The 25438-nt window shown below is 42.6% G+C and overlaps 1 protein-coding gene across 3 annotated transcripts in view; it reads right to left on the reverse strand.

Moving 5' to 3' along the window:
• Positions 1-365: 365 nt before the first annotated feature.
• Positions 366-25438, reverse strand: part of ZFYVE9 (zinc finger FYVE-type containing 9) — a 184199-nt gene continuing 159126 nt past the window's right edge. For 2 of the 3 annotated variants that reach the window (XM_025420053.3, XM_025420052.3), the window contains 6 exons: positions 15939-16089; positions 13324-13404; positions 10421-10583; positions 6057-6162; positions 3758-3934; positions 366-2714 (listed from right to left, as the gene is read on the reverse strand). In XM_025420053.3, the coding sequence (XP_025275838.3) occupies positions 2553-2714; positions 3758-3934; positions 6057-6162; positions 10421-10583; positions 13324-13404; positions 15939-16089 (840 nt within the window). In that variant the 3' untranslated portion in view covers positions 366-2552. The remainder of the gene's footprint in view (positions 2715-3757; positions 3935-6056; positions 6163-10420; positions 10584-13323; positions 13405-15938; positions 16090-25438) is intronic. The other variant, XM_049094283.1, reaches the window with a different exon arrangement.

Genomic DNA, 25438 nt, shown 5'->3' on the forward strand with positions numbered 1-25438 from the left:
TAGAAGCAAATTCATTTGGAAATTTGGGGCCAGCCAGCGTTCAGGGACCACAGCGGGTAGGGGAAGACACTAGATGAGAACTTCCACAAAGCAAAGTTCCACATTCCTGTGACCCTGGAGACCAGAAGGTACTCAGAGTGTTGATAAAAATACGTAGAGAAACTACATTGCCTAACGTTTAGTAAGAATTCAGTAATTAAAATTCGTTACCAAGATGGCAATTATTTTCTTTATAAGGATCTCTGTACAATATTCTAAAAAATTTTCACTTATTTAGAAATGTGAGGTTTCAGCCTTCCACTTTGTATCGTTCTTCTACAACATATAGAAACATAAAACAAGGGAAAAAAGTAAACCAGCCCTGGTTACTTTATGCTCAGCTCCACAAAATGACTTTACTAAACAAAAGGTGTTTCATACAGTTGAGGAAAGGGCCCGACTATGCAGGGCGAGAGCGCGTCCTCAGCAGGACTCCCAGGCTTGCACTGGTCCCGCAGAAGCCGCGTTTGCGAGATGTACCGAGCCGAGGAAAGATCGACTGCGGGAAACCCGCCAGCTCCTGGGCGGCTCTCAAGTTCCGGGGCTGAGGCGGCCTGGGTGGCGCGCCTGCGACACACGTCCAAGTGTCTCCCGTCTGGCAGCTGCGGTGGGGGGTGGTTCCAGAGCTCAGTCCTGACAAGTCGGCGCGCTGTGGGGGCACCTTGGGGTCCACGGGAAGGTCCCGTCCACAGATCTCCCGCGGCTGCGGCCGCAAAGCCCACGGGCGCAGAATGCGGCGGCCCCGCCCCCCGGACGAGCGCGCAAGGCTAGGGCCCGCGGCCCGAGACGCCAGGCGCTAAGCCGACTTTAGCCGCTGGGGGGCAGCGCTCACCCCCAGGGGCCCGCGTTAACTTCTGGGGGATTCTTGGAGCGGTGCTGCTCACGCAAAGGGCGGACTCCTGCTTGGCCGGGCTGCGAGTAGATGGCAGCGGCAAGGGAGCTGCCCTAGACCAGGATTTTTCAAACCGAGTTGTGAAATCCATTTGATCCGTGACTAAAGAAGTTTTTAGCAAAGAGAACATGATCACATATCACGTGTATCAAGGGTCACCTAGATCTTGGCTTCTCCTACCGCTCCCAAGAAAAGACACGGGCGCATTCCAAAGCGCAGGCAGGGTAGATACTCCATGAACTGGGATGGTGGCCTTCGGACAGAGAGGAAAATGGGAGGAGCGCATCACAAGGATGTGGGCGCGGGCTTGAAGGGGCGCTCTGGCCAGAGCTGAGAGCACCTGAGCCCCGAAATAGAGAATTACAACTACAATGTGATGTTAACAATGAAAATTAAGTGCATGGATAGGAAAGAAGGAAGGGCTTCCGCTTACAGATGACCAAGCCTAACTGCTAAAGTGCCAAGAATGCATAGACTTAGCATCAAACACAAAATGAGGCATTGTCGACTCAAAAATGGGGTGAAGAAACCTATACTCACCAAAAATACGGAGGACATAAAGGTGAGTCAGGACAGCTACTTGCTCAGTCTGATCCTAGGCTGGAAGCTTTGGAGGAAAAAATGCTCTGAAGGACATGACTGGACAGATGCCAGATTCAAGGATCCTATTAATGTTAAACTGAAGTTGCAGTTATGAAGGAGAATGTCCTTATTTTTAAGATTTAAACATTATTTAGGGATAAAGGACAAAGATGTATGCAACTTACTCTCAAATGCCTTAATTTTTTTTATGGAGAGAGAAAAAGCTAAAGCAAATGAAGCAAAATGTTAGTATGTGAACAAGCGGTGAGTCTAGGTAAAGCGCATGTAGGTTTTGTATTTACAGCTCTCCCGGAGGTTCACGTTACTTCTCAATACAGTGTTTCTTGAAATGCGTCCAGCACAGACCTAGAGGCGTCTTGTGTGTATTCTTTCCCAGAAAGGCCCAGAGCCTGAGCGATCCTGAACGTGGCTCTGCTTCGAGGGACTGCACACTGAGCTGCCCTACCTCGGACCTTGGCCACAGGAGATGGCCCCTGGGGCTCTGGTTCACTGCGGCGAGTGAGCTGCTCAAAAACACCGAGGGGGAATTCCACTTGGAGTCACTGTGATATAAGGGACAAAATCAGTGCGGGAGTATCCTGTTTTATATCAATTCTGTACAAAGAGTGCAAGACCAATGCTTCTTTATTTCCCCTCTGCCCTCCCAACCCCGTCCTTGGCGATGGTTGTACCCATCTGAGCATTTCTGAGCACAACAGCATATGGAAATCTTGAGAGGGGAGCAGGATTTTTGTCTAAACGGTAACGGAAGGGGATTAGCGGCAAGGATAGCGTAACTTGTGCGGTAACAGAAGCTGCCTGGATCTTCTCGGTGGACAATGCATAGAAGACTCAGAATTACGGAACACCTGACCCCCGGCCACCCTCTCCCACCCCTGCCCCCCAAGCCCCGCTCCCACCCACCCCCCATTTAATAGTGTTAACAAAAGCTTAATCTTCCAGTTCTAAAGTGCAAATGATTTGGGTATGACTGCTGTTGCAACAGGTCTGAACAGAAAACCAGTGAGGTCCTCTCCATCTACGCGATGTTTTCCAGAATGTAAAAGATGAGCTCCATGACGACGGGGCCCTCGCTCAGCTGGCAGGCCCCTCCGTGGATCACCGGCACCAGGGCGCTGTCCAGGTCGCTTGTGTACTGCGAGGGCAGGGGCTGCCCGTTACTCCCGGCCTGATAGCCAACCTAGCACACGAGAGAGGGGGACGTCACTGCCCAGGGAAGGCCACGCGGCCGCGCTGCAGGGAGGCTACCACCGCGTGCCCTCTTTCCCTCTCCTCCCCCGTTGTCTGCTGCCCATCGGGACACATTCATCCCCACCGTGCTGCTGGGGCTGCGCAACCCCGAAGGCCTCAGGCTCCCAGGAAGGGGCGGCACCGAGAGCGCGGCACGTGGGCAGCAACACTGAGGCCTCCGGGGCTGGATGTCAGGGAGGGAAATCCACAAGGCACATTCACCCGAAAGGACCCAGGTGAATGAATATAAGGGGGGCCTGCCGAGAAGGTGTAATCTGCGACTGCTCAGGCCAGTGACCCCCCAGCAGGTCATCAGTCGCATTCGAGAAAGGGCCGAGGTCCCTCGTTCCGTGTTACCCGATAGGCTCACTAGGGCCGCACGGGTCAAGACCTTAAGTAGGAAACAAACACGCGGACTGATGACCAGCTGGAAGCGGAGCCCGGTCACGACCTCTCCCATCTTCCCTAACGGTGACACAGCTCTGCACCAAAGCCTGAGAAGTGGGACACGTCCCAGGGACCCACTAGATCAGAATACAGGGCGATGGGAGAGAGCCGCGGGGGGGAGGACCTGGGGGGGGGTGGGCTGTTCCTAGTCCGCAGTGCGACCAGGGTGGGGATGCTGGCAGCAGCAGAGCCGGTGAGGCCCACGCAGCTGGGTTAGGGAAACGACAGGATGAGGACGGTGAGGGACATGCAGGCTGAGGGCAGCAGGTCAGTCCCTAAGGATGGGACAGGCAACGAGGAGTGCTGATGCCCTTCACATGGGGTGGCAGGTCCTCCCACACACCTCCGCTCCTTCCCCACCTTCACGACTAAGTCCTTGGACATACTCGGGTGAGGAAGCCAAGGTTCAAGCGATTCAGAGTCTCCCAAGCAGCGCATCTGGGGACGTTCCCGGCTGAGGGAAGGCCGAAGACCCAGGGAACTCACTGTCAGAAGATAGAGGCATCACTAAGCCCAGCTTCCCAGCCTGCCTGACACTCTTCTTACCTGGTCGGAGTCTAGTGTCACACGGAGTCCTAGTTTAGTCATTCCGTCCTCCTTCAGGAGCTTGAGGTGGGGACAGAGTGCGAGGCAAAAGGCCTTGGCCACATGCTCAGTCAGTCGGCTATGATCCGCAGGGTCACTCAGGCAACTGTGCTGGTCGTCATTTTCTAGGAAAAATACCTGTTCCCCAAACAGAAGAGACTTTAGCCTCGTGCCCAGGAGATGTGGGGACAAAGAGCAAGTCCGTGAACTTACTGGTATGAGCGCCCTGATGCCCAAAAGCCTTAGGGAAGGCTCCCATCTCCCTGGTCTCAGCCATGCTCGTAAGGGCATGTTCTCCTCAGAACCAGAAAAGGCTGGCATTTCGCACTGTGTTCTTCTAAAAGGTGATCCTTTTATGTGGCGACTCCTCTTAGGAAATGACCGTGGAGTCTGAGGGAACAGCTCTTACAGATTGTGACCCAACCCCAGCACGTCCCACATCTCTCCGAGAGGAGAAGCGACTTCAGGGCACAGAAGTAGAGGCAAGGCCACGCCAAGAAGCAGAGTCTCCTGCCTCTCAGGACAAGGCTTTCCTGCTGCACGGCCGTGCCCACTGAGGCCGGGGCAGCGCGCGGAGCAGCACGGACAGAATCGGAGCAGCAGCAGGAGAGCTGAGAGACGCGAGTCCTGGCCAGAGAAGAGGCTCAGGGCTTCCTAATGCGTGGTTATTCCTTCGTAAGGCAGCCCTGTCCTCCTTGGTGACTATAAATGATGTAAAAGCATAACACAGAAGCCGGAGATGTGCAAACACCCAAGGCTCTTGCGTGCACTCCCCACCCTGGGCCTGCCAAGCAGCCCACACAAGTACCACGAGGGGCGGCCGGGAGGCCCAGGTGCTCGGGCCGCAGCACCACAACCGAGTGGAGTCCGCAGGGGCGTCTGGAGACCTGGGCCCCTGCTCTGCGGGCCAATGGGCACCTGCTGTCTCAGGATTACTGGGGAGCAAGGCGGGGAAGGTGGCCACTGCTTGGAGCGGTAAGGAGGCCCCGTGGCCCAGACCCTGCACCACTTGAAATGCGTCCAAGGGAAAATGGTGACAAAGCGGCCAAGGCCACTGAGCTGCACATGAGAACACTGGGCCTGGTCGTACAAAGGGTACGTCACTCGGAACGACAGCCCCAGAAATGGGAAACCAGGTTCTGGGTAACTTGGGTAAAGCATTGGACATCGCTTGCCCGGACTTACCTTGTGTGTAATACAGAAAAGCTAGAAGCCACGGAATTTTTTTTAAAACAAATTCAGACTTTTAAGGCTGTAAGGAATTTTAGAGGTCTTCTCTAAATATTTTTTTTTGTGGAGTGTAACTCAGGTTGAAGAGAAATGAAGAGACTTACAACCTCCCCATTTATTCTCCAAGAATAACCTCCCTGAGCTGCGCCCCGAATGGGCTGCCTTGCCCCTCCCACTCCCAGGTGAGCCTCTCTGCAGCTCTCAGGTGAAACAGGACCACAGGGGAAAGAGTTCAGCACTGGCTACATCTGGGTTTAATGCAGAACTTTTCCATTACTTGTTTGCCTTGGGATCTTGGGCAAGTTACCGAGTCTCTGAGCTTTAGTTTTCTTATTGGTGAAATGAGCCTATTTTTTAAAGCCTGTGTTACGTACGAGACTTTAACTGTGAGCACAGCCTAACTAGCCCACCATTCTGAGGAGCACAGCACAGAGGGTATATACCACTCAGATAAGCATCCTTCTTGAATTCTAATGCAAAAAAATCTCTAAAAGCTCGTTCATAAAAAGGAAGAGAAATCAGATCACTACAGGCTGTGCTTGGTGGCATTTCTTCCTGGACAGACTGGAGGGACCTGGGAGTATAGAGGGTACACAGAAAATTTTCTTTTCTTATCCTCCAGAATCCGTCCACAGTGTGTCTCTGGACCTTGCAAAAAGTTGTGCTCAAAGGAGATCAAGACACCAAGTTTCTTTCTTTTCTTTTCTTTCCTTTCCTTTTCTTCTTTCTTTCTTTCTTCTTTCTTTTTCTTTCTTTCTTTCTTTCTTTCTTTCTTTCTTTCTTTCTTTCTTTCTTTCTTTCTTTTTCTTTCTTTCTTTCTCTTTCTTTTCTTTCTTTCTCTCTTTCTTTCTTTCTTTCTCTTTTCTTTTTCTTTTTTTTTAAATTTTACTTATTTATTAGAGAGCACAGACGGAGAGGGAGAAGGAGAAGCCGACTCCCTGCAGGGCAGGGCATCCGATGAGGGACCCGATTCCAGGACCCTGAGATCATGACCTGAGCCACCCAATCACCCAAAGTTTCATCTCCTTACCTCCGTCCATCTGATGACTTTTCCATTTGCTTTATACTCTGATCCATGGAATATCTTCACACTTGTTATAGACTCCATGGACTTCCCGTCTATGGGACTTACAACACTACAATAGAGACAAAGGAAAGATATGGGAGCAGCTCTTGGAAGTAAGTTAGAAGAACCACGTCTCTAATCAAGTCTTGCTACTAATTATACCAGGCACTTTGTTGAACACACCTGAGCAACACATCACAGCAAGAAGACACTGCACAGAAATGTACGTGACTAGAGCTCTTGTGGGAAGGGCCTGTGCACTGAAATCATTCAAAGGACACATTCAAAGGACACATAAAAAAGGAGCCATGATTCCAGGAATTGCTTCTTTCAATGTAAAAAAAACTCTCTACTCAAACCTGCTCCTTCCTGAACTCAGCAAGTGCTCGGCCACCCACCTGATCGAGCCCCCACCCCCCACGCGCCCTCTCACTGCTCCTTGCTCCTGACCCTAACACTCACACATTTGCATATCTGCCTCACAAATGAGCTTCTTAAGGGGAGGGAGGGACATGATACACTTGTATGCTGTACTCCCAGTTCTGACCCACTGCTTAGAATGTAGGAGTTTAATATTTATTGATTAAAAGAATTATTTGACCAAGTATGTTAATTTTAACAGTGCTGGTATAAGCTCATGAACAATATTGATATTATCATTGCAACAAATTTCCTTTAGTGCTAAATTATCACTCCTAGATTTCTGAATAAAGAAAGGCCACTTTAAAAAAAAAAAAGGCCACTTTTTATAGTAATTTCCTCTTCAAAATATAGCAAGTATAAATAGGTGGAGATTCACCCTCATTCTGATGAGGATTCAAAATAATTGTCACAAAGATTCCAAATTCTTCCTTTTAAAAAAAACAATACAAATGGTGGGTATTTGTCATTTCTAATGGCTGAGTAATATTCCATTGTATACACAGACCACTGGAGGGTATTATGCTGAGTGAAATAAGTCAATCGGAGAAGGACAAACATTATATGGTCTCATTCATTTGGGGAACATAAAAAATAGTGAAAGGGAATAAAGGGGAAAGGAGAAAAAATGAGTGGGAAATATCAGAGAGGGAGACAGAACATGAGAGACTCCTAACTCTGGGAAACAAACTAGGGGTGTTGGAAGGGGAGGTGGGCAGGGGGTGGGGGTGACTGGGTGGCAGGCACTGAGGGGGGCACTTGACAGGATGAGCACTGGGTGTTATTCTATATGTTGGCAAATTGAACACCAATAAAAAATAAATTTATAAACAAAACAAAACAAAACAAAAAAAACAGGGCAGCCCCGGTGGCTCAGCAGTTTAGTGCCGCCTCGCCTTCTGCCCAGGACATGATCCTGTTGACCCGGGATAGAGTCCCACATCGGTCTCCCTGCATGGAGCCTGCTTCTCCCCCTGCCTGTGTCTCTGCCTCTCTCTGTCTCTCATGAATAAATAAAATCCTTAAAAAATAAAAAATAAACAAAAAACATCTTATTTATTTATTTGGTGCAGGGAGGAGAGAGAGAAAACACATGAGGCAGAGGGAGAAGCCCCATGTGGGGCTCCATCCCAGGACACCAGGATCATGACCTGAGCCAAATGCAGACGGTCAACTGACTGAGCCGCCAGGCACCCCCCAAGCTCTTCCTAGCAATTTTCAAACCTGTTTATGTTTTTTAATCTCTATGTAAAAAGATCAAATTAAACTTAAACTTCAATATAGGGGATTCATTTCATTCACCTGAATTAAAATTATTTAAACAATACTGAATTTAATTTGTAACTCATGAAACAACAGTGTCAAACAAGGGCGCTCTTGGGGGGCCTGGTGCCACAGTCAGTTGAGCATCAGACTCTTGGTGAGATCGAGCCCCACATCGGGTCCGTGCTCCGTGTGGACCATGCTTCAGATTCTTTCTCCCTCTCCACCCTCCCTGCTCACATACTCGCTCTCTAAAATGAATAAATAAAATCTTTTTAAAAAGTTTATTAGAGTTTATTAGTTTATTAGAGTATTTTGGGACAGGATACCCAGACACTGAGGGACAAGCTGGAAAACATTCACTTTATACACTACACACTAAACTCTTGAATTCAAGAGCCTTCCTTAACTAATTCTCGTCCTGTTTTTTGTCTGTTTTTATTTTTTTTATTTTTTAAGATTTTATTTATTTATTCATGAGAGACACACACAGAGAGAGAGAGAGAGAGGCAGAGACAGGAGCGGAGGGAGAAGCAGGCTCCATGCAGGGAGCTTGACACGGAACTCAATCCCGGGGCCCCGGGGTCACAACCAGAACCAAAGGCAGACACTCAACCACTGAGCCCCCCTGGCATCCCTCGTCCTGTTTTCTAAGATGCTGCCACTGGCGGCTGCTGTAGGTAGGAAGGGGCAACCTGCTGGTTATTAGTTACTGATATCTTACAACATTAGATTTTCAGACTATCAGTTTTTTGGTCCTAATAACTATGTTCATTTCAACTACAGAATATTAAACACAAATTGTTTTCGAAATTTAAATTTCCAACTTAGTATGGGAAGATAGTTATTTATAAAATAGGCAAATATACTCATTGATTTAGAAATTGCTTCTTTTTGTTCAATAACAAAAGTATAAGAGTTTTTGTTTTTGTTTTTTTTTTAATCTAGCGTGCTGTGTTAGAAATGCCCTCTATCTGCCTTTGCTCCTGCTGCTCCCCCAGACTGGATGCCTACTGTGCCTCAACTATGTGGCAGAAACCTACTCACATACCACATTCAGCTCCATCAGCGGCCACTTCTCTACGAAGGGCTTCCTGAGTACCGCCCTAGCATCCTTACCGGCCCCCTCTTTACTTTCGTATTTTCACTGTATCCTAGAGTTTTCTATGAGCATCTCCCATACTTTGATGCACTTATTTATAACGATCTTCAAAACCAGGCTGAACCACTTATCCAGCAGGGAGTTTGTACAATTCATTTTTGTATTTCCAAAGACCTACACGTAGAATTATTGCCTGAAGGAAAAAGGGATGGACTGGCCCAGAGAAAGCTTAATACAATGACACAGGATATATTTGTTCAACCAATCAATCTTTTAAGTATCTACTAGGTGCCAGAGTTTTAGGTATTGGTGATACAGCAATAAAGAAACCAGACAAAAATCCCTGCCCTTACAGAGTTCACATTCCAGGGCAATATAATAAGTAAAAATATATTTTTTATGTTAGAGAATTAAAAGTTCTCTTGAGAAATATAATGCAAGGAAGAGAGATAGGAAGTTTTGGGAGAGAAGAAAGGTGTATGGGAGGGTTATAATTTAGAGAGGTTGGCCAAGGAAGGCCTTACTGAGAAAATGACATTTTAGAAAAAACCTTGAAGGCAGTGAAGGAAGAACTCATCTGGCTGTCTTGGCTACTGAGGGGCAGAGTACAAGGTGAAAGAACAGCAGGGGTAAATGTCTGAGGGCAGAAGTAGAGTCGAGTGCTCAGGGAAGAAGGCACGTGTTGCTTCCGTGAGGTGGGTGGGTGGTGGGAGGCCATATAAGCTGAAAACCACTTTGGCTTTTACCCTGAGAGATACTGAAAGCCAGTGGTGGGTTCTGAGCAGAGAAGTGACGCTGCTCTGGCTGCTGTATTAGCAACAGATTGGTTGGGGGGCAAGAGGAGTTCAAGACTACAAACAAGCAAGCCAATTAAAAGGCAATTGCAATAATCCAGACCAAATGATGGTGGCCGGAGAGGTGGTGTGATAGATGTTGAAATAAAATCCAACAGAATATATAAAATACATACTATAAAATATAACACTACCAGGATTCACCATTTTGATAGGTGTAGGGTATGAGAGGAAAACAAGTGTCAAAGATGACGCCAAAGGTTTGGCTTGAGTCCGCAGAGCTGCCATATACTGGGGAAGAGTACAGGGCTTGAAGCCCAGGAGGGTGGTGTTAAGTCCTAGCCCTGCCACTTCCTGGCTCTGTGGAGTCACGGAGCCTTCAGGTGCTTGTTTACTCATCTATAATGTGGGAAAAACAACACTAGTTATTATCTCAAATGAAACAATGTTAGCAAAAGAGCTTTTTTTATAAAACCATAAAAGGCTTAGGTTATTACTATTATCTCAATAACTTTAGAGGATTGTTTTGTTTCATCAACTCCTCTCCCCCTCCCTTCAAAAATATGCAGAGAAACTTCCTTCCTTCAGAAATTGAGCCAAGAAACTAGAAATTTAATATTTTATGTTATATACACTCAAAGCAGTTCTTTCTCTTTGGGCTTTCAGTAAGTCATAAACACCAGTGTAGACAACACCCAGAGCCCAGCCCAGAACTACATGCCACAAGGGGGAAAGTCCACTGTATTTACCCCTTGTTGACGTTCTTGTCATCATCCACCCACTGGATGTAGATGTGCTCCTGCGGATCCTCCGCGTCCGCCTTGCCACAGCTGATGGTGAAGTCCTTCATCTCTCGCAGCGCCTGCCTCAGGGCATCCATGTTCTCCGCTGTGATCTGGACCATAACGCCATCTGAGAATCAGCATCAAGATGATACAGATGGAAACAGCGCCAAGCCAGGGAGAGGGGCTAGAGCTTCTCCTAAGACTGCTCCAAGGGAAAGCTTACACATGGCCGCATCCCTCTTCCGCACAGAACTGTTTTCACTCTATATTTAACTGCTCTAATCCTATCTGTGTGTCTGCACCTCTGTCTCTCTCACCTTCCCACGACTGTCCAGTATACAGCGAATGCCCAGGAAATATTTGTTAAATACGTCAACGAATAAAAACAGCAGCGGTGGGAGAAGAGATGAATCCATTCATTGGCTAGTGATGAATAGGACAAACCTACCACATGGTTCCACGAGCTACCGTGTAGCTAACACTACGTGGCCTCGTCAAAGGCAAACACTGAAATTCAGCATAAAGTTGTCACATATTAAGCAATTACTGACACAAAATTTTGTCAACTAAAATAATTGCTAGGGGCTCCCTGGGTGGCTTAGCGGTTTAGCGCCGGCCTTTGGCCCAGGGCACAATCCTGGAGACCCACAGGATCGAGTCCCGAGTCGGGCTCCCAGCATGGAGCCTGCTTCCCCCTCCTCCTGTGTCTCTGCCTCTCTCTCTCTCTCTTTCTCATGAATAAATAAATAAAATTTAAAAAATAAAATAATTTCTAAAAAGCTTCAATACAGATTTCATAAACAGGCAGCCAACTGCTCCACTGACACACAGTAAAATATAAGACCTAAGAAATTTTCAGTCCAAAGACACAGACCTAAGTTTTAAGCATATTACTTTGCATTTATAAGGATCTGTGTCACTTCAAATTACCATTTCCGCAACATTTAAAGGGTATTTTTTAAATCATCTTGTCAAGACACAATTCCAAACGTAGTCAGTACTTGATCACTTAGGCATTAGTCATTTAAGACCAATGACTAAGTCCTAGATTTCTTAACAATTTCTTTTTTTTTAAGATTTTATTTATTTTTTCGTAAGAGAGAGAGAGAGAGGCAGACACAGGCAGAGGGAGAAGCAGGCTCCCTGCAGGGAGCCCGACATGGGACTCGATCCCGGGTCTCCAGGATCAGGCCCTGAGCTGAAGGCAGACATTTAACCACTGAGCCACCCAGGTGTCCCTTAACAATTTAATAGCATGTTTCCACTTCGTAGTCAAAGTTGTGAGACTTAGTTGTAAAACATTAGTGTAGTTTGCTCTTCACTAGCTGTTTTATTAAGTTTACCAATAAAGGAGGTCAAAGGCAGTGTCTATTAACGTGTAAGATTGTCTGTGTATTTCAGTTAACATACTGGACTCCAGCCTCAGGAAGGACTGCTTTCACACAGGCCACTGGAGTAAGCCACTGTGGAAATGAAAACCTGTTTCCACCATGTGTGGCAGGTTGTACTTTCCAAAGGTCACAATATCTCACATCTCACATCTCAGTATCTCCCACCTTAGTGCTTTCTCACAGCGCTACCTTCCCATTTCCCCATTAAGAAGTGGTGTCTAGTTCCTCTCCTCCTGAACCTGGGCAGGCTTTTTTTTTTTTTTTTTTTTAAGATTTTATTTATTTATTCATGAGAGACACAGAGAGAGAGGCAGAGACATAGTCAGAGGGAGAAGCAGGCTCCCTACAGGAGCCTGATGCAGGACTCGATCCCGGGACTCCAGGATCACGCCCTGGGCTGAAGGCAGACGCTCAGGCGCTGAGCCACCCAGGGATCCCCGAACCTGGGCAGGCTTATGACTACTTCCAACACTAGAATATGGTGAAAGGGGCATCGTTTGACTTTTGAGACTGAGTCACAAGAAGCAACATGGCTTCTGCCCTTTGCTAGAACACGTGTGCCTGGAGTAAGAAGTCCAGCTATCCCAAGGTTGCCAGGCCATGCTGAGGAGTCAAGGTGTGAGTACTTCAGTCACCACTCTGTCTTTAAATCATCCCACACCAGCCCCAGATGTGTGAGTGAATGAACCTTCAGATAATTCTAGCCTCCAGCTATCAAGTCATCCCAACTGAGGCCCAGGACATCACTGAGTAGAGTCAAGCCCTCCACACACTACTTTGTCAAGATTCTTGACCCAGAGGAATCACTGAGTAAATTTGTTATGCAACAACAGTAACCAGATCAAAATACAGGAAGAATCAACCAACAAAGAAAATAAACAGTATGCTCATAAGCCTTTCATTAATTCTCATTTAATTAGTTTTGTTGGGATATGTGTTATGTCTAATCTAATTACAGCAAACCAGCAGCAAATGCATCCCATTCTGTACCCCAAGTGATGATTGCAGCATTCTTGTGAGTTAAGACAAACTGAATTTGAGCTCAATGATACATACTGAACTCAGACTATGTCCTCTTGGATGCCCTACCCCAGAGCTCTGAAAGGCCATCTCTTAATTTTTATGTCACTGTCCCATGATTATCTGTATCACTTATTCCCTTCTTCAGAGAACTAAGCACTATATGACAGTATTAATTAGCTTACGAGTTAAGATGCTACCGAATACATAATAGAAGTCAGAAGTCTACTGTAGAAGTGTCATGGTTTCACTTGACATCCTCTGCTTTTGAGTTTTTAACTTTTATTATTATTATTATTTTTTATGTAAGCTCTATGCCCAACATGGGGCTTAAACTTAGGACTTGGAGATCAAGAGTCACATGCTCTACCAAATGAACCAGCCAGGCACTCCAACATCCTTTTTAGTTGTACGATTAGGACTGAATATAACTGCAGTAAACGACTTATTCTTTACCTTCCACAATACTGGACTTGGCAAGATATCCAGAAGAAGATTTCAGAGCGCCGCTGAACACAAAGAAACTGGCACCAGTCACTAAAATATAATATAAATAGTTTAGTGTAGACTCTGAGATATAAAGCCTGAGAACAATAATGAAATATTTGATAGTTGGTAACTCCAGCCATCATCAAACAGAAAACAAAAAACATCAACTCTATGTAACATAATATATAAGTAACCAATAATGCTTATGGTAGCTTTGGGAATGAACTTTTAAGATATACCCCTCATTTTGTTTTCCTCTCCCTCCAATCAAGAATTAAAGAATTTTTTTTAAAAATTTATTTATTCATGAGAGACAGAGAGAGAGAGAGAGAGAGAGAGAGAGGCAGAGACACAGGTAGAGGGAGAAGCAGGCTCCATGCAGGGAGCCCAACGTGGGACTCCATCCCGGGTCTCCAGGATCACATCCTGGGCTGAAGGCAGCATTAAACCACTGAGCCACCCAGGCTGCCCAAGAATTAAAGAATCTTACAAGCAAAGAAATCTTAGTGGTCAAGTCTAGGGTTTGGCAAACTACAACCTATTTGGCCTGTCCCCTTTTTTTGTTTTTTGTGTTGTTTTGTTTTTTAATTTTATTTAATTAAATTTTTTTTTCTGTCCTCTGGTTTTTTTTTTTTTTTTTTTTGTCCTCTGTTTTTGTAAGTAAAATTTTATTGGAACACAGCCACATCCACTCATTTGCATATTGTCTATGGCAGTTTTTGAAGTATGCCAGAGTTGAGTAACTGGCAACCAAAGACCACAGGCTTGCAATGCCTAAGATATTTATCATGTAGCCATTCATGGAAAAAGTCTGCTGTCCCCCAATCTAATACCTTTCTTTTTTTTAGATAAAACATGTTTTGAAGATGGAGATGTGGTTGGCAACCACTTTATTCACCGAATGCAGTTCTCTTACAAAATACCTATTCAAAAGACAAATATCTGTTACCATTATTTCTTCATAAAAGGACATTTAATTACATTTAACTTTAAGAAAATCTCACTATGCTCCTTCATATCTTTTTTTTGTTTGTTTTTAAAATTTTGTCTTTTTTCAGTAATCTCCACACCCAACATGGGGCTTGAACTTACAACACAGAGATCGAGTTGAGTGCTCCACTGACTGAGCCAGGTAGGAGCTCCTGGGCTTCTCTGCATCTTACGTTGGACTAAGCTAATCCAATTTCCTGCCCATTGGCCCTGCAATATCTCTAACAGGTGGACATCCAGGCTTTATCAAAGACTCCTAGTAACAAGGAACACAAAATGGCACAAGGCAGCCCGTTCTATTTCTTGGTAACTCTCAGTCTTACAAAATGTGCTCTCAAAATTGAGTCCAGATCTAGATCCTTATAACTTTTACCCAATGGTGCTGGTTTGGGCCTTTTGTAACTACAGAGAATAAACTGAATCTTATTTCCATGTACTAGAAAACCTTAAAAATAGAAATAGCTATTTTTCACACTCTTCCAATCTATACTTTCCCAAATTAAACATTTATACTTTATTCAAAACTTTTGACCTAGTTTCTAGATTTTTCATAGGTCCTGAATCATCTTCTGAAGAATCTCTAGTTTTATCAATGGATATCATCAATTACACTAATGATATCCAGAACTTAATTAAAATATTCTACGATGTGAGCTGATTAATGGAGAGCATTGAGGACTTATCACCTACCGTATTTTAGATATCATATTGAATATACATACACGTGACAAAGACGTTTTATGCCATTACTAAACAACCGATTTAAAAAACATTCTCAACCAGAGAAGTATTTCATAAAGCTTACTAAAGAAAGCTAGTTATGGGAGATACTCTGAGGAAAAAGAAGATTCATAGTCAAATAAATTTTGGAAGGTCCAGGCACTATCTTCCTTTTGGAAAATCACAATACACATCAGCCTATTAAAGGCTCTGAGGGTTCCTGTAGTAAAGAAATCTGTTTAAACTTGTTTAACCCAGGATTTCTCAGTTTAATGTATTAAGCAAGACTTTCACTTATCTATTTTTCAAAACCACAGAACCCAATTAGACATCTTAAGAAACGCCACTATAAGCAATGCTTCATAAATATCAATGTGCATTTGAACACAGGGACCATGTTAAAAAACAAATTCTAATTTAGCAGATCTGGAGTACAGACACTTCATTTCTAACAATCTCCTAAGTGAAGAGGACATATTCTGAGTACCACTGAACCAAGAAGCCTTCTTTCAGAATGCAGGCAACCTATTAATTACCATTCTTTGGATATGATCATTCAAACAAGCTTCAAATCTACCTAAGCATATTCTCACTAAGAGGTCTAGTCTCCTACCTTCAAATATCAATTCTGGCCCTGCCAATGTCCTGAGGCAGTATTTTCAAAATGTTCCCCTCAATAGTAGAGATCCCATTTGCAACTTTGAGCCTGGCTACTTGGGGAGTCAATATCATCGTGGAGAATAAGCTTGGAAAGGTTAATTTCATCAAATTGTTTGTGGCCACCTAGCTAGAAAGTTTAGAGTTATGGGGCCGAGATATCCAACTTTCCAAGTCCAGCACAATTCTTACCGTTAATCAGCTCAAATACTCACCCTTTCTGGGTTGATTGTGAATACTGATAGCCTGGGTCTGATAGTTTCCGTCATCATTCTGTACACAGACAAGATGAGAGTCCGCCTTCTCATTGAAGCAGGCCCCTCCTGCCAGGACATGCTCATTGGACTTGTTCATTGCTTTCATCATCTGCGATCAAAGAAGAGGGTTAACTTTCTTATTCTACCAAACATAAATGGGCACTTTTTTTGGGTCTGACACAAGACAACTCTACCTCAAAACCAAAAAACAGTAACGAAAACACAGTGGAAAATTAGTCACCATTGGAAAAAAAAAAAAAAAACCAACATATACAACAATTCTCTGTATAGTTTATAGGTGATTTGTATTATAACCTAAGTAAGTACATGACATGTTTCGCATTCATCTTTTTGGTATTTTTGTTGCTGCACGGAGCTCAATGAACATTAGTTTAGCTAATTACAGTAATTTCAACTACCCACTGGATTCTCTGAGGATATCTACACTGAAATTCTAAGTCAAAAGAATGACCTATATGTAAGTATATTTGCCTACTTTTCTCATATCCACACAAAGGAGGGTTTTCCTCTAGAAATATATAAACTCCACTGCTTCTTAGTTTTACTAACTGATGCTTGAAATCATCAATGAAATCACTTACTAGTATGTTGCTTTGTTCTTTTTTTTTTTTTCAAGTTTTTATTTAAATTCCAGTGAGTTAACATACAGTGTAAAATTAGTTTTGGAAATTAGTGATTCATCACTTACATACAACACCCAGTACTCATCACATCGAGTGTCCTCCTCACTACCCATCACCCATTTAACCCTTACCCCCAGCCATCACCCCTCCAGCAACCTTCAGTTTGTTCTCTAGAGTAGAGTCTGTTTTGTGGCTCTCTCTTTTTTCCCTCTATATTTATGTTTCATTTCTTAAATTCCATATGAGTGAAATCATATGGTATTTGTCTTTCTCTGACTTACTTTGCTTAGTCTTACACTCTCTAGCTCCATCTATGTCCTTTCAAATGACAAATGTCCTTTCATTCTTTTTCACAGCTGAGTAATATTCCATCATGTATAATACCACTCTTCTTCACTCATCACTCAATGGACATCTGGGCTCTTTCCATAATTTGGCTATTGTAAATAACATTTCTATAAATGTAGGGATGCATGTACACCATTGAGTTCATGTTTTTGTATTGTTTGGGTCAATACCTAGTGATGTAATTGCTGGGTTGTAGGGCAGTCCTATTTTTAACTTTTTTTTTTTTAAGATTTATTTGAGAGACAGAGAGCACTTATGCACGAGCATGGGAGCGGGAGAGGGAGAGAGAATCTCTAGCAGACTCCTTGATGAGCATGGAGCCCGACCCAAGGCTCAATTCCATGATCCTGGGATCATGGACACTGAACTGAATCACCACCCAGGCACTACATCTATTTTTAACTTTTTGAGGCGCTTCCAGACTGTTTTACACACTGGCTACACCAGTTCGCATTCCTACCAACTGTGCATGAAGGTTCCTTTGTCTCCCCATCTTCACCAACGCTGTTGTTCCTTGTGTTGTTGACTTTGGCCATTCTAACAGGTGCAAGGTGGTATCTCATTGTAGTTTTGATTTGTATTCCCCTGATAGTAAGTGATGATGAACATTTTTTTCATGTATTTGTTGGCCATCTGTACACTTGGAGAAATGTCTGTTCATGTCTTCTGCCCATCTTAATTGGATTATTTTCTCAGTGTTGAGTTTGAGAATTTCTTTATGTATTTTGGATACTAACCTTTTATTGGAATAAGTCACTTGCATTTTCTCGGTGTTGAGTTTGAGAATTTCTTTATGTATTTTGGATACTAACCTTTTATTGGAATAAGTCACTTGCAAATATCTTCTCCCATTCCACTGGTTGCCTTTTAGTTTTGTTGATTGTTTCCCTCACTGTGCAGAAGCTTTTTATTTGGATGTAGTCCCAAAAGTTTATTTTTGCTTTTGTTTCCCTTGTCTCAGGAGACATATCTAGAAAAAAGTTGCCCTTTGCCTATTTTTAAAATGGGATTGTCATTTGTTGTTGAGTTATACAAATTCTTTATACATTCTAGATATCTCAGACCCTTGTCAGATATGATTTGTAAATATTTTCTCCCATGTTGTATATTGTCTTTTTACTTTCTTGTTAATGTCTTTGAATACACAAAAGATTTTAATTTTATTAAGTCCAATCTGTTTTTTCTATTGTTACTTGTACTGTTGTATATTATCTAAGAATCCACTGCCAAATCCAAAGTCATGAAAAAGTACCCTTATATTTTTTTCAAAGAGCTCCATGCTTTTAGCTCTTATATTTAGGTTACTGATCCATTTTGAGTTACATTTTATATATGGTGTGAAGTAGGGGTACACATTCTTTTACACATGGAAATCCAGTTGTCCCAGCACCATTTACTGAAGGCTATTCTTTCACCATTAAATGATCTTGGCACTCCTGTCAAAATCAACAGGCCACAAATGTACAGATTTATTTCCAGTTTCTTGAGTCTATACTATGCCAGTACCACACTATTTTTATTACTGTAGCCTTGCAGTAAGTTTTGAAATTGGGAAGGGTGACTCCAATTTTGTTCTTATACAAGATTATTTTGGCTTTGGAGGCCCTTGCAATTCCAAAAGAATTTGAACACTGGCTTTTTCTTTTCTGGAAAAAAAAAAAAAAAAGACCATTGGAATTTTGATAGAGCTTGCACTGGATCTGACATCTTAACAATACTATGTCTTCCAATCCATGAACATGAGACGTCTTCCTATTTATTTAGGTTTTCTTCATTTCTTTCAGCAATGTTTTGTAGTTTTAGGAGTACTAGTCTTTTACCTTCTTGGTTAAGCTTATTCCTAGATATTATACCAATACAATTCTAAGATATCCTCATTTCCTGGCTTTACTTTGTTATGTTTATAACTCTTGCAAAGTTTGTGTTTTAATAAATTACACCACCAGAGGCATCCAAATAACTGAATATTCCTCTCACACTGATATTTATCTACCTCACAAATTCAAACAACTTCTATCAGTGTTTTCCAAAGATTACTTTTGAGTAAGTTTTCTGCAAACAGGATAAGTCAGTAGGAAGATTCCTATATAGCAAAGTCCATTGATAGACTAATTTAGGTTCTCATTTGCAATTTACATTTGTATCACATGAAAAAGCTGTTATAATTACATATAATAATTTTTTAAAGTAAACTCTATCTCCAACATTGGGTTCAAACTCACAACCCTGAGATCAAGTTGCATGCTCTACTGACTGAGCCAGCCAGGTGCTCCCACATAGCAATTTTAAAGAATGTTCTATCGTTTCTTCCAAATCATTAGGCTAAAGTGGTTTCTAACTTTGTCTAAGCAGATTAAGAAACATTCTCTCTCTCTTTTTTTTAAAAGATTTTATTTATTCATGAGAGACAGAGAGAGACACAGAGAGAGACAGGAAGAGGAAGAAGCAGGCTCCATGCAGGGGGCCCGATGCTGGACTCGATCCCGGGACTCCAGGATCACGCTCTGAGCCGAAGGCAGGCGCTAAACCACTGAGCACCCAGGCATCCCAAGAAACATTCTCAATTCAGACATTCTAAGTAAGTTAGCTAGCCGCTAAATAATAATTTCCCCAGATGTCAATTTCAAGCCCCAATGAGATAAACAAACTTCATACTTCTTTATAAATGAATACTTTACCTTCTTAAAATCATGTTCATTTATACCAAGTTTCCCAAATATTCAAAGGGCTTTGCTGACCATAAAATGAAATTACATTTGTCATATGATATACTCAATTTTCTAGTCGTGCTATTCCTCTGCTTTATCAATTCAAACTCTGTAATATCTCCTGTATCTATCCCTAACTTCACCAGAATTCAAGATATAATTGTCTGTTTTTTGGACTAATAATAACCTTATAACTGGTTTTTCTGCAGTCAGTCTCTGTCAGTTCTGATCCATTCCATGATGTTTCCGTATTTACCAAAGCACAGCTCAGATCATGTCAATCTTTTCTACCCTGTTCTCTACTTGAAGTAATTAGCTTCCCATGCTCTTTTTTTTTTAATTTTTATTTATTTATGATAGTCACAGAGAGAGAGAGAGAGGCAGAGACACAGGCAGAGGGAGAAGCAGGCTCCATGCACCGAGAGCCCGACATGGGATTTGATCCCGGGTCTCCAGGATTGCGCCCTGGGCCAAAGGCAGGCGCCAAACCGCTGCGCCACCCAGGGATCCCGCTTCCCATGCTCTTAACCCCAAACCAGCTTTCCTGTCTTGCTTCCCTTCGTACCATATCTTTATTTGCAGGACTACTTCTTGATGTGCTACCATTTCCCATCTCTAAGCTTTTTAGCCTTCCTATTAATCCTTTGTATCCAAGCACCTGAAAAAGTTACTCCCCAAAATAAGGTCTAGTAAAAAAAAATACCAATTCTTGCAAGCAGCCTTGCTTAATTCCCAGACACCAATGCGACTGCTTCCTTCTTTAACTGCCATAGGACATTGTTTATATTTCTTATACTGCATCATCAACATTCAGCTTTGGATTAACAGCAAGGACTCAAGCCAGGCTGTTTGCATTTCCTAGCTTTGCTACTAAATCACTGTGTACCCTTGGGCAAGTTACTTGATTTCTCTATGTCTTAGTTTCCTTTTCTGTAGAGGAGATAATAAAAGTATTTCATACAATTATGAAAATTAAATAAATATTTATAAAGTGCTTAGAATAGCACCAAGAACATAGTAAGTACTGATGATGTGTTTGCAAATAAAATTTGTATGCTTGTCTCCTCCATTCTGCTTACAAAATTGTAAAGCAACCTAAAAAGCAGTAGCAAGTAATTCAACAAAGTACCTCTTATGAGATAATGGGATTCAGATCCTTCCTAAGAGCTCACGAATTAGTGGAAATGACATACTGATAAAAGGCAAGGAAACAATTGCTGGGACAACAGTATGTGCAGAATAGCTAACATCTATGGAGTGTCAAGCCTGAGCCAGGAACTGACCTAAATGTTACACAGGTCTTATCTCAGAAGACTATTTTAACATAGCAGGTGAAGCAGTACAGAAGCTTTATCTTCCTATGTTTCCCACCCCCAGAGTCTAAACATCCATGATAATTGTTTAAAGCCAGTTAAAAGAATACAGTTCCAGGAATGATTGTGTTGGAGAAATAAGTGAGGAGTTATAACATCTAATCCATCTCTGAATTAACATGCCACGTCCTCTGATTTCCTCTCTGAGATCTCATGTTAAAAATGACAGTTTACTTAACCTTCTGATTTAAAGTGGAAAGAATTATACCTACAGGAGAAGTTTATGCACAGCCCCGAGAAACAGCTACAATATCTATATAATGTGTAAGGCTTGGCACAGGGCTTGGCTTATGACAGGCGCTCAATAAATATTTGCTAAATATACTAATTAGTAAACCATATAAATAGGGATAGATTTTGAGGGTTTATCTGATTTATGAAGTTAAACTGAGAGAAAATGTGGTATGATTTTAAAAATTTGTTTTGTTCACATACAACTGCAGTGTCACATAGATTAGATACCTAATAAAGTTTTAATGATTTAATTCTATAAATGTTTATTAAGAGGCTGACAATGAATTTAAGTAGAAAGACACTACGGAGACAGTGAAAAATTTAAGAAAGCACTTCACCAGAGATACAATGAAGAATGAAAGACAGACTCTGCCCTCAGGGGACTCAAAATTCAAAGCAGAAAGGGTTTCCTACTCATCTGCTATACAAGTTACATGAGTAAAGAAAGCTAGGAAAACAAAGGAAAGAAAGAGTGATACTGTCTGGGGGATGGAGAATTCTAGGTAAAATATTCGAATTGGCTATGAAATCAAGTATAAAGGAAGAACACTCTGGATAAGGGGAAAGTCCTGAGTGAAGGAACAGGAACAGACCTGAGAAAAGAACATGGAGTTGAATAATTATCGAACAGAGGGAATACCCTTTCCTGGAGATATTCTAGAACAATATAAATATCCTTCCCATTACCTGGAGCTCATCTGTGTCCAGAAGCTACCAACCCACGTTCAAGTCTTATGGGTCTACATATCACCAACTATGAACCTTTGAACCTCCACTCATTCATTCAGCAAAAACTTATTGAGCATCTAATCTGCACTGTGTTTGTTCAGTAGGAAGTTGGGTTTGTTCAGCAGGGAACAAACTCCTTCCATCACAGAACTTACATTCTCATGTGTGCAGGAGGGAACAAAAACAATAAATGAAATAAGTACATGACATGTTAGACATTGATAAATGCTCTACAGAAAAGCATGCATGCAGGACCAGAAGTACTGGTGGGTACCATTTCAAATAGCCCAGTCAAGGAAAGTCTTACTGAAAAGTGAGGAAAAAGCCATGGGAATATATAAGGAAGGACCTTATAGGCATTTAAAACAGCTGGTGCCATGGCCCTGGGGCAGTTTCAAGGAACATTAAGGACAGTGTGGCTGAAGCTGAATGACAGGGGGGGAAAAAAAAAGAGGTATAAGAAATTAGGTTAGAGAGGTAATGGGCTAAGGAATACAAATGTGTAGAGGATTTCAGTTTTTATTCTGACTGAGATGAAAATCTTTGGAGGGTTCTGAGTAGAGGAGTGACATGATCTAACTTAGTTTTAACAGGGCTGTTGTACTGAGAACAGACTGATGGGGGAATGGGTACCAGCTTGCAGCTGTTGTGAGGCTCCTGCACAAACCTAGAGGAGAGATGACAACTTAGACCCAAACTGGTCTAAAGATTGAGACATGCTTGGATTCTAGATGCTTCTGGAAGGCAGAGCTGGCAGGATTTCCAGGCAGATTAAACATGGGATGTGGAAGAAAGAGGATTCAAAGATGACTCCATAGTTTGGGGCCTACTAAGTGAAAGGATGGCCATGCCTCCAATTCAGGTAAGGCTGCAAGTTTTAAGGGAAGATCAGGAGGTCAGAATTAAACCAGCTAAGCTTGAGGTGCCTACCCAAGTAGAGATGCCAGCAAGGCAGCAAGATACTCAAGTTTACAAAATGGAGGAGAGATTCTGGCTGGAGGAAGACATCAGCATAGAGATAGTATTTAAGGCCAGAGGATTGGACGGATCACCATGGAAATGGATAGGGAAATAAAACTTAGAAAGACAGAGCCCTTGCGTTTTCTAAAATGTGTGAGAAATAGGGTCAGAAATGAGTATACGGAGAGAGAAATTAAACTGTGGGAGATGAGAGACACCCTAGGGGTCTCTTACTTCTTGTGATGCTTGAACATAGTGAGATTAGAGCTGGTGGCCTCGGGGCCAAAAGTGGCAGCAGAGCTGGGAGTGCTGAGAGACAGGGACAACTAGGGGCTTGGCTAGCAGCGGAGTGTCCAGAAGCCACCGACCCTCCTAGTAGCGGGCGTACAGAGAATGGAGGAGGGTCTTATTTGAGCACACAGAACTCAGCGGTGACCTCCTGCTGCAGTAAGTGGAGGTACAGCAGCCAAGGTTCCCTCTTGGGAGTCTTTTTAATGTGTGGTTAAATAGTGTCTTCTACATTTAACACTAGCAACAGTGATGTCACTAAGTCAATGGAACTTTACCTTCCTCCTCTGCACTACTCTCCAGCACACCTTTCACCACCTCCTTTCATTCTTTTTTCTTCTTAATTTCTCTGCTACTCCATTATTAGTGTACAGGAATGCAGATTTCTGGATATTGATTTTGTATCCTGTGACCTTACTGAATTAATTGATCAGTTCTAGGAGTCTTTTGGTGAAGTCTTTTGGGTATTCTATATATAGGATTCATGTCATCAGCAATTAGGGCAAGTTTTACTTCTTCCTTACCAATCTGAATGTCTTTTATTTCTTTTTCTTGTCTGATTCCTCTGGCTAGGACTTCCAGTACTATGTTGAATAAAAGTGGTATGAGTGGACTTCCTTCTCTTATTCCTGATCTTGGGGGAAAAGCTCTCAGTTTGTCACCATTGAGAATGATGTTAACCGTGGGTTTTTCATATATGGCCTTTATTGTATTGAGGTATGTTCCCTCTAAACCTACTTTGTTGAGGGTTTTTACCATGAGTGGATAATTTTACTTTGCCAAAAGCTTTTTCTGCATCTATTGAAGTGATCATATGGTTTCTATCCTTTCTCTTGTTGATATAATGCACATTGACTTGTGAATACTGAACCATCCTTATATCCCAAGAATAAATCCCACTTGATTATGGTGAATAATTTTTTAATGTATTGTTGGATTTGTAACTCCTTTCATTCTTTTGAAAAGAGAACTATCAGCTCTTCCTCCCCTAAAAGAAAAGAAATGTATTCTTTGAAGGCCAGAAAATAAGATACTCCTCAAACAGATTTTAGGGCCATCTGTTCTTGCTAATGCTACAATGAACCTTTGAAATTATGCTTTTGTAAGTTCACATTTCTCTGAAGAATATGTGTAGCCTTGAATTAAAATAAACCCAAACTCCTATTTTAGTATACTAGAGTGGGAAGGAATCTCAAGAGGCCATTGAGCCTAAATTATACTAGTTAGGGAATTGTACAGCCATAGAATTTCACAGGCGCTTGCATTATATCACAACCAACATAAATTTCTTTATTCCTTGGTATTGAGTACAGGATTAACAAAACTTTGAGACTTGAGACTTTGACATTAGGTTAATTGTTTGGCTCTATTCTGGCAGTAACGTCATAAGAGATTAAATGATTACTTTAAAAACTGATTTTTTACAATTATATTTAAAATTGGCAAAATGTACAAAAATGTACAAAACTTTGATGTGTATATCCCCATAAAAACAGCACCTGAAATCACGCTCTACTCTGTTCCACTAATCTATACATAAATATATAGAGCAGGGCAGCCCCAGTGGCACAGCAGTTTAGCGCCGCCTGCAGCCTGGGGTGTGATCCTGGAGACCCGGGATCGAGTCCCATGTCAGGCTCCCTGCATGGAGCCTGCTTCTCCCTCTGCTTGTGTCTCTGCCTCTCTCTCTCTCTGCCTCCGAATAAATTAAAAAAAAGAAAAGAAGCAAAATTTAAAAATATATATAGAGAGAGAGAGCAAATAAAACCATCTTGATTATTCTACCTTTAAAATAAACCTTAACATTGGGTAGTATAAATCCTTGAAATATGTTCTTTTTTCAAAGTTGTTTTTGGGGGAATGCCTGGGTGGCTCTGCGGTTGAGTGTCTGCCTTAGGCTCAGGGCGTGATCCTGGAGTCTGGGGATCGAGTCCCACATCGGGCTCCCTGCATGGAGCCTACTTCTCCCTCGGCCTATCTATCTCTCTGTGTCTGTTGTGAATAAATAAATAAAATCTTTAAAAAAGCAAAAACAAAAACAACCAAAGTTGTTTTGGGTAGGGGCACCTGCGTGGCTCAGCCAGTTAAGCATCTGCCTTCAGCTCAGGTCATGATCCCAGGGTCCTGGGATTCAGTCCTTCATCAGGCTCCCTGCTCAGCAGGGAGTCTGCTTC

Source organism: Canis lupus, chromosome 15 (assembly GCF_003254725.2).
Source record: "Canis lupus dingo isolate Sandy chromosome 15, ASM325472v2, whole genome shotgun sequence".
Classification (NCBI taxonomy): Eukaryota; Metazoa; Chordata; class Mammalia; order Carnivora; family Canidae; genus Canis; species Canis lupus.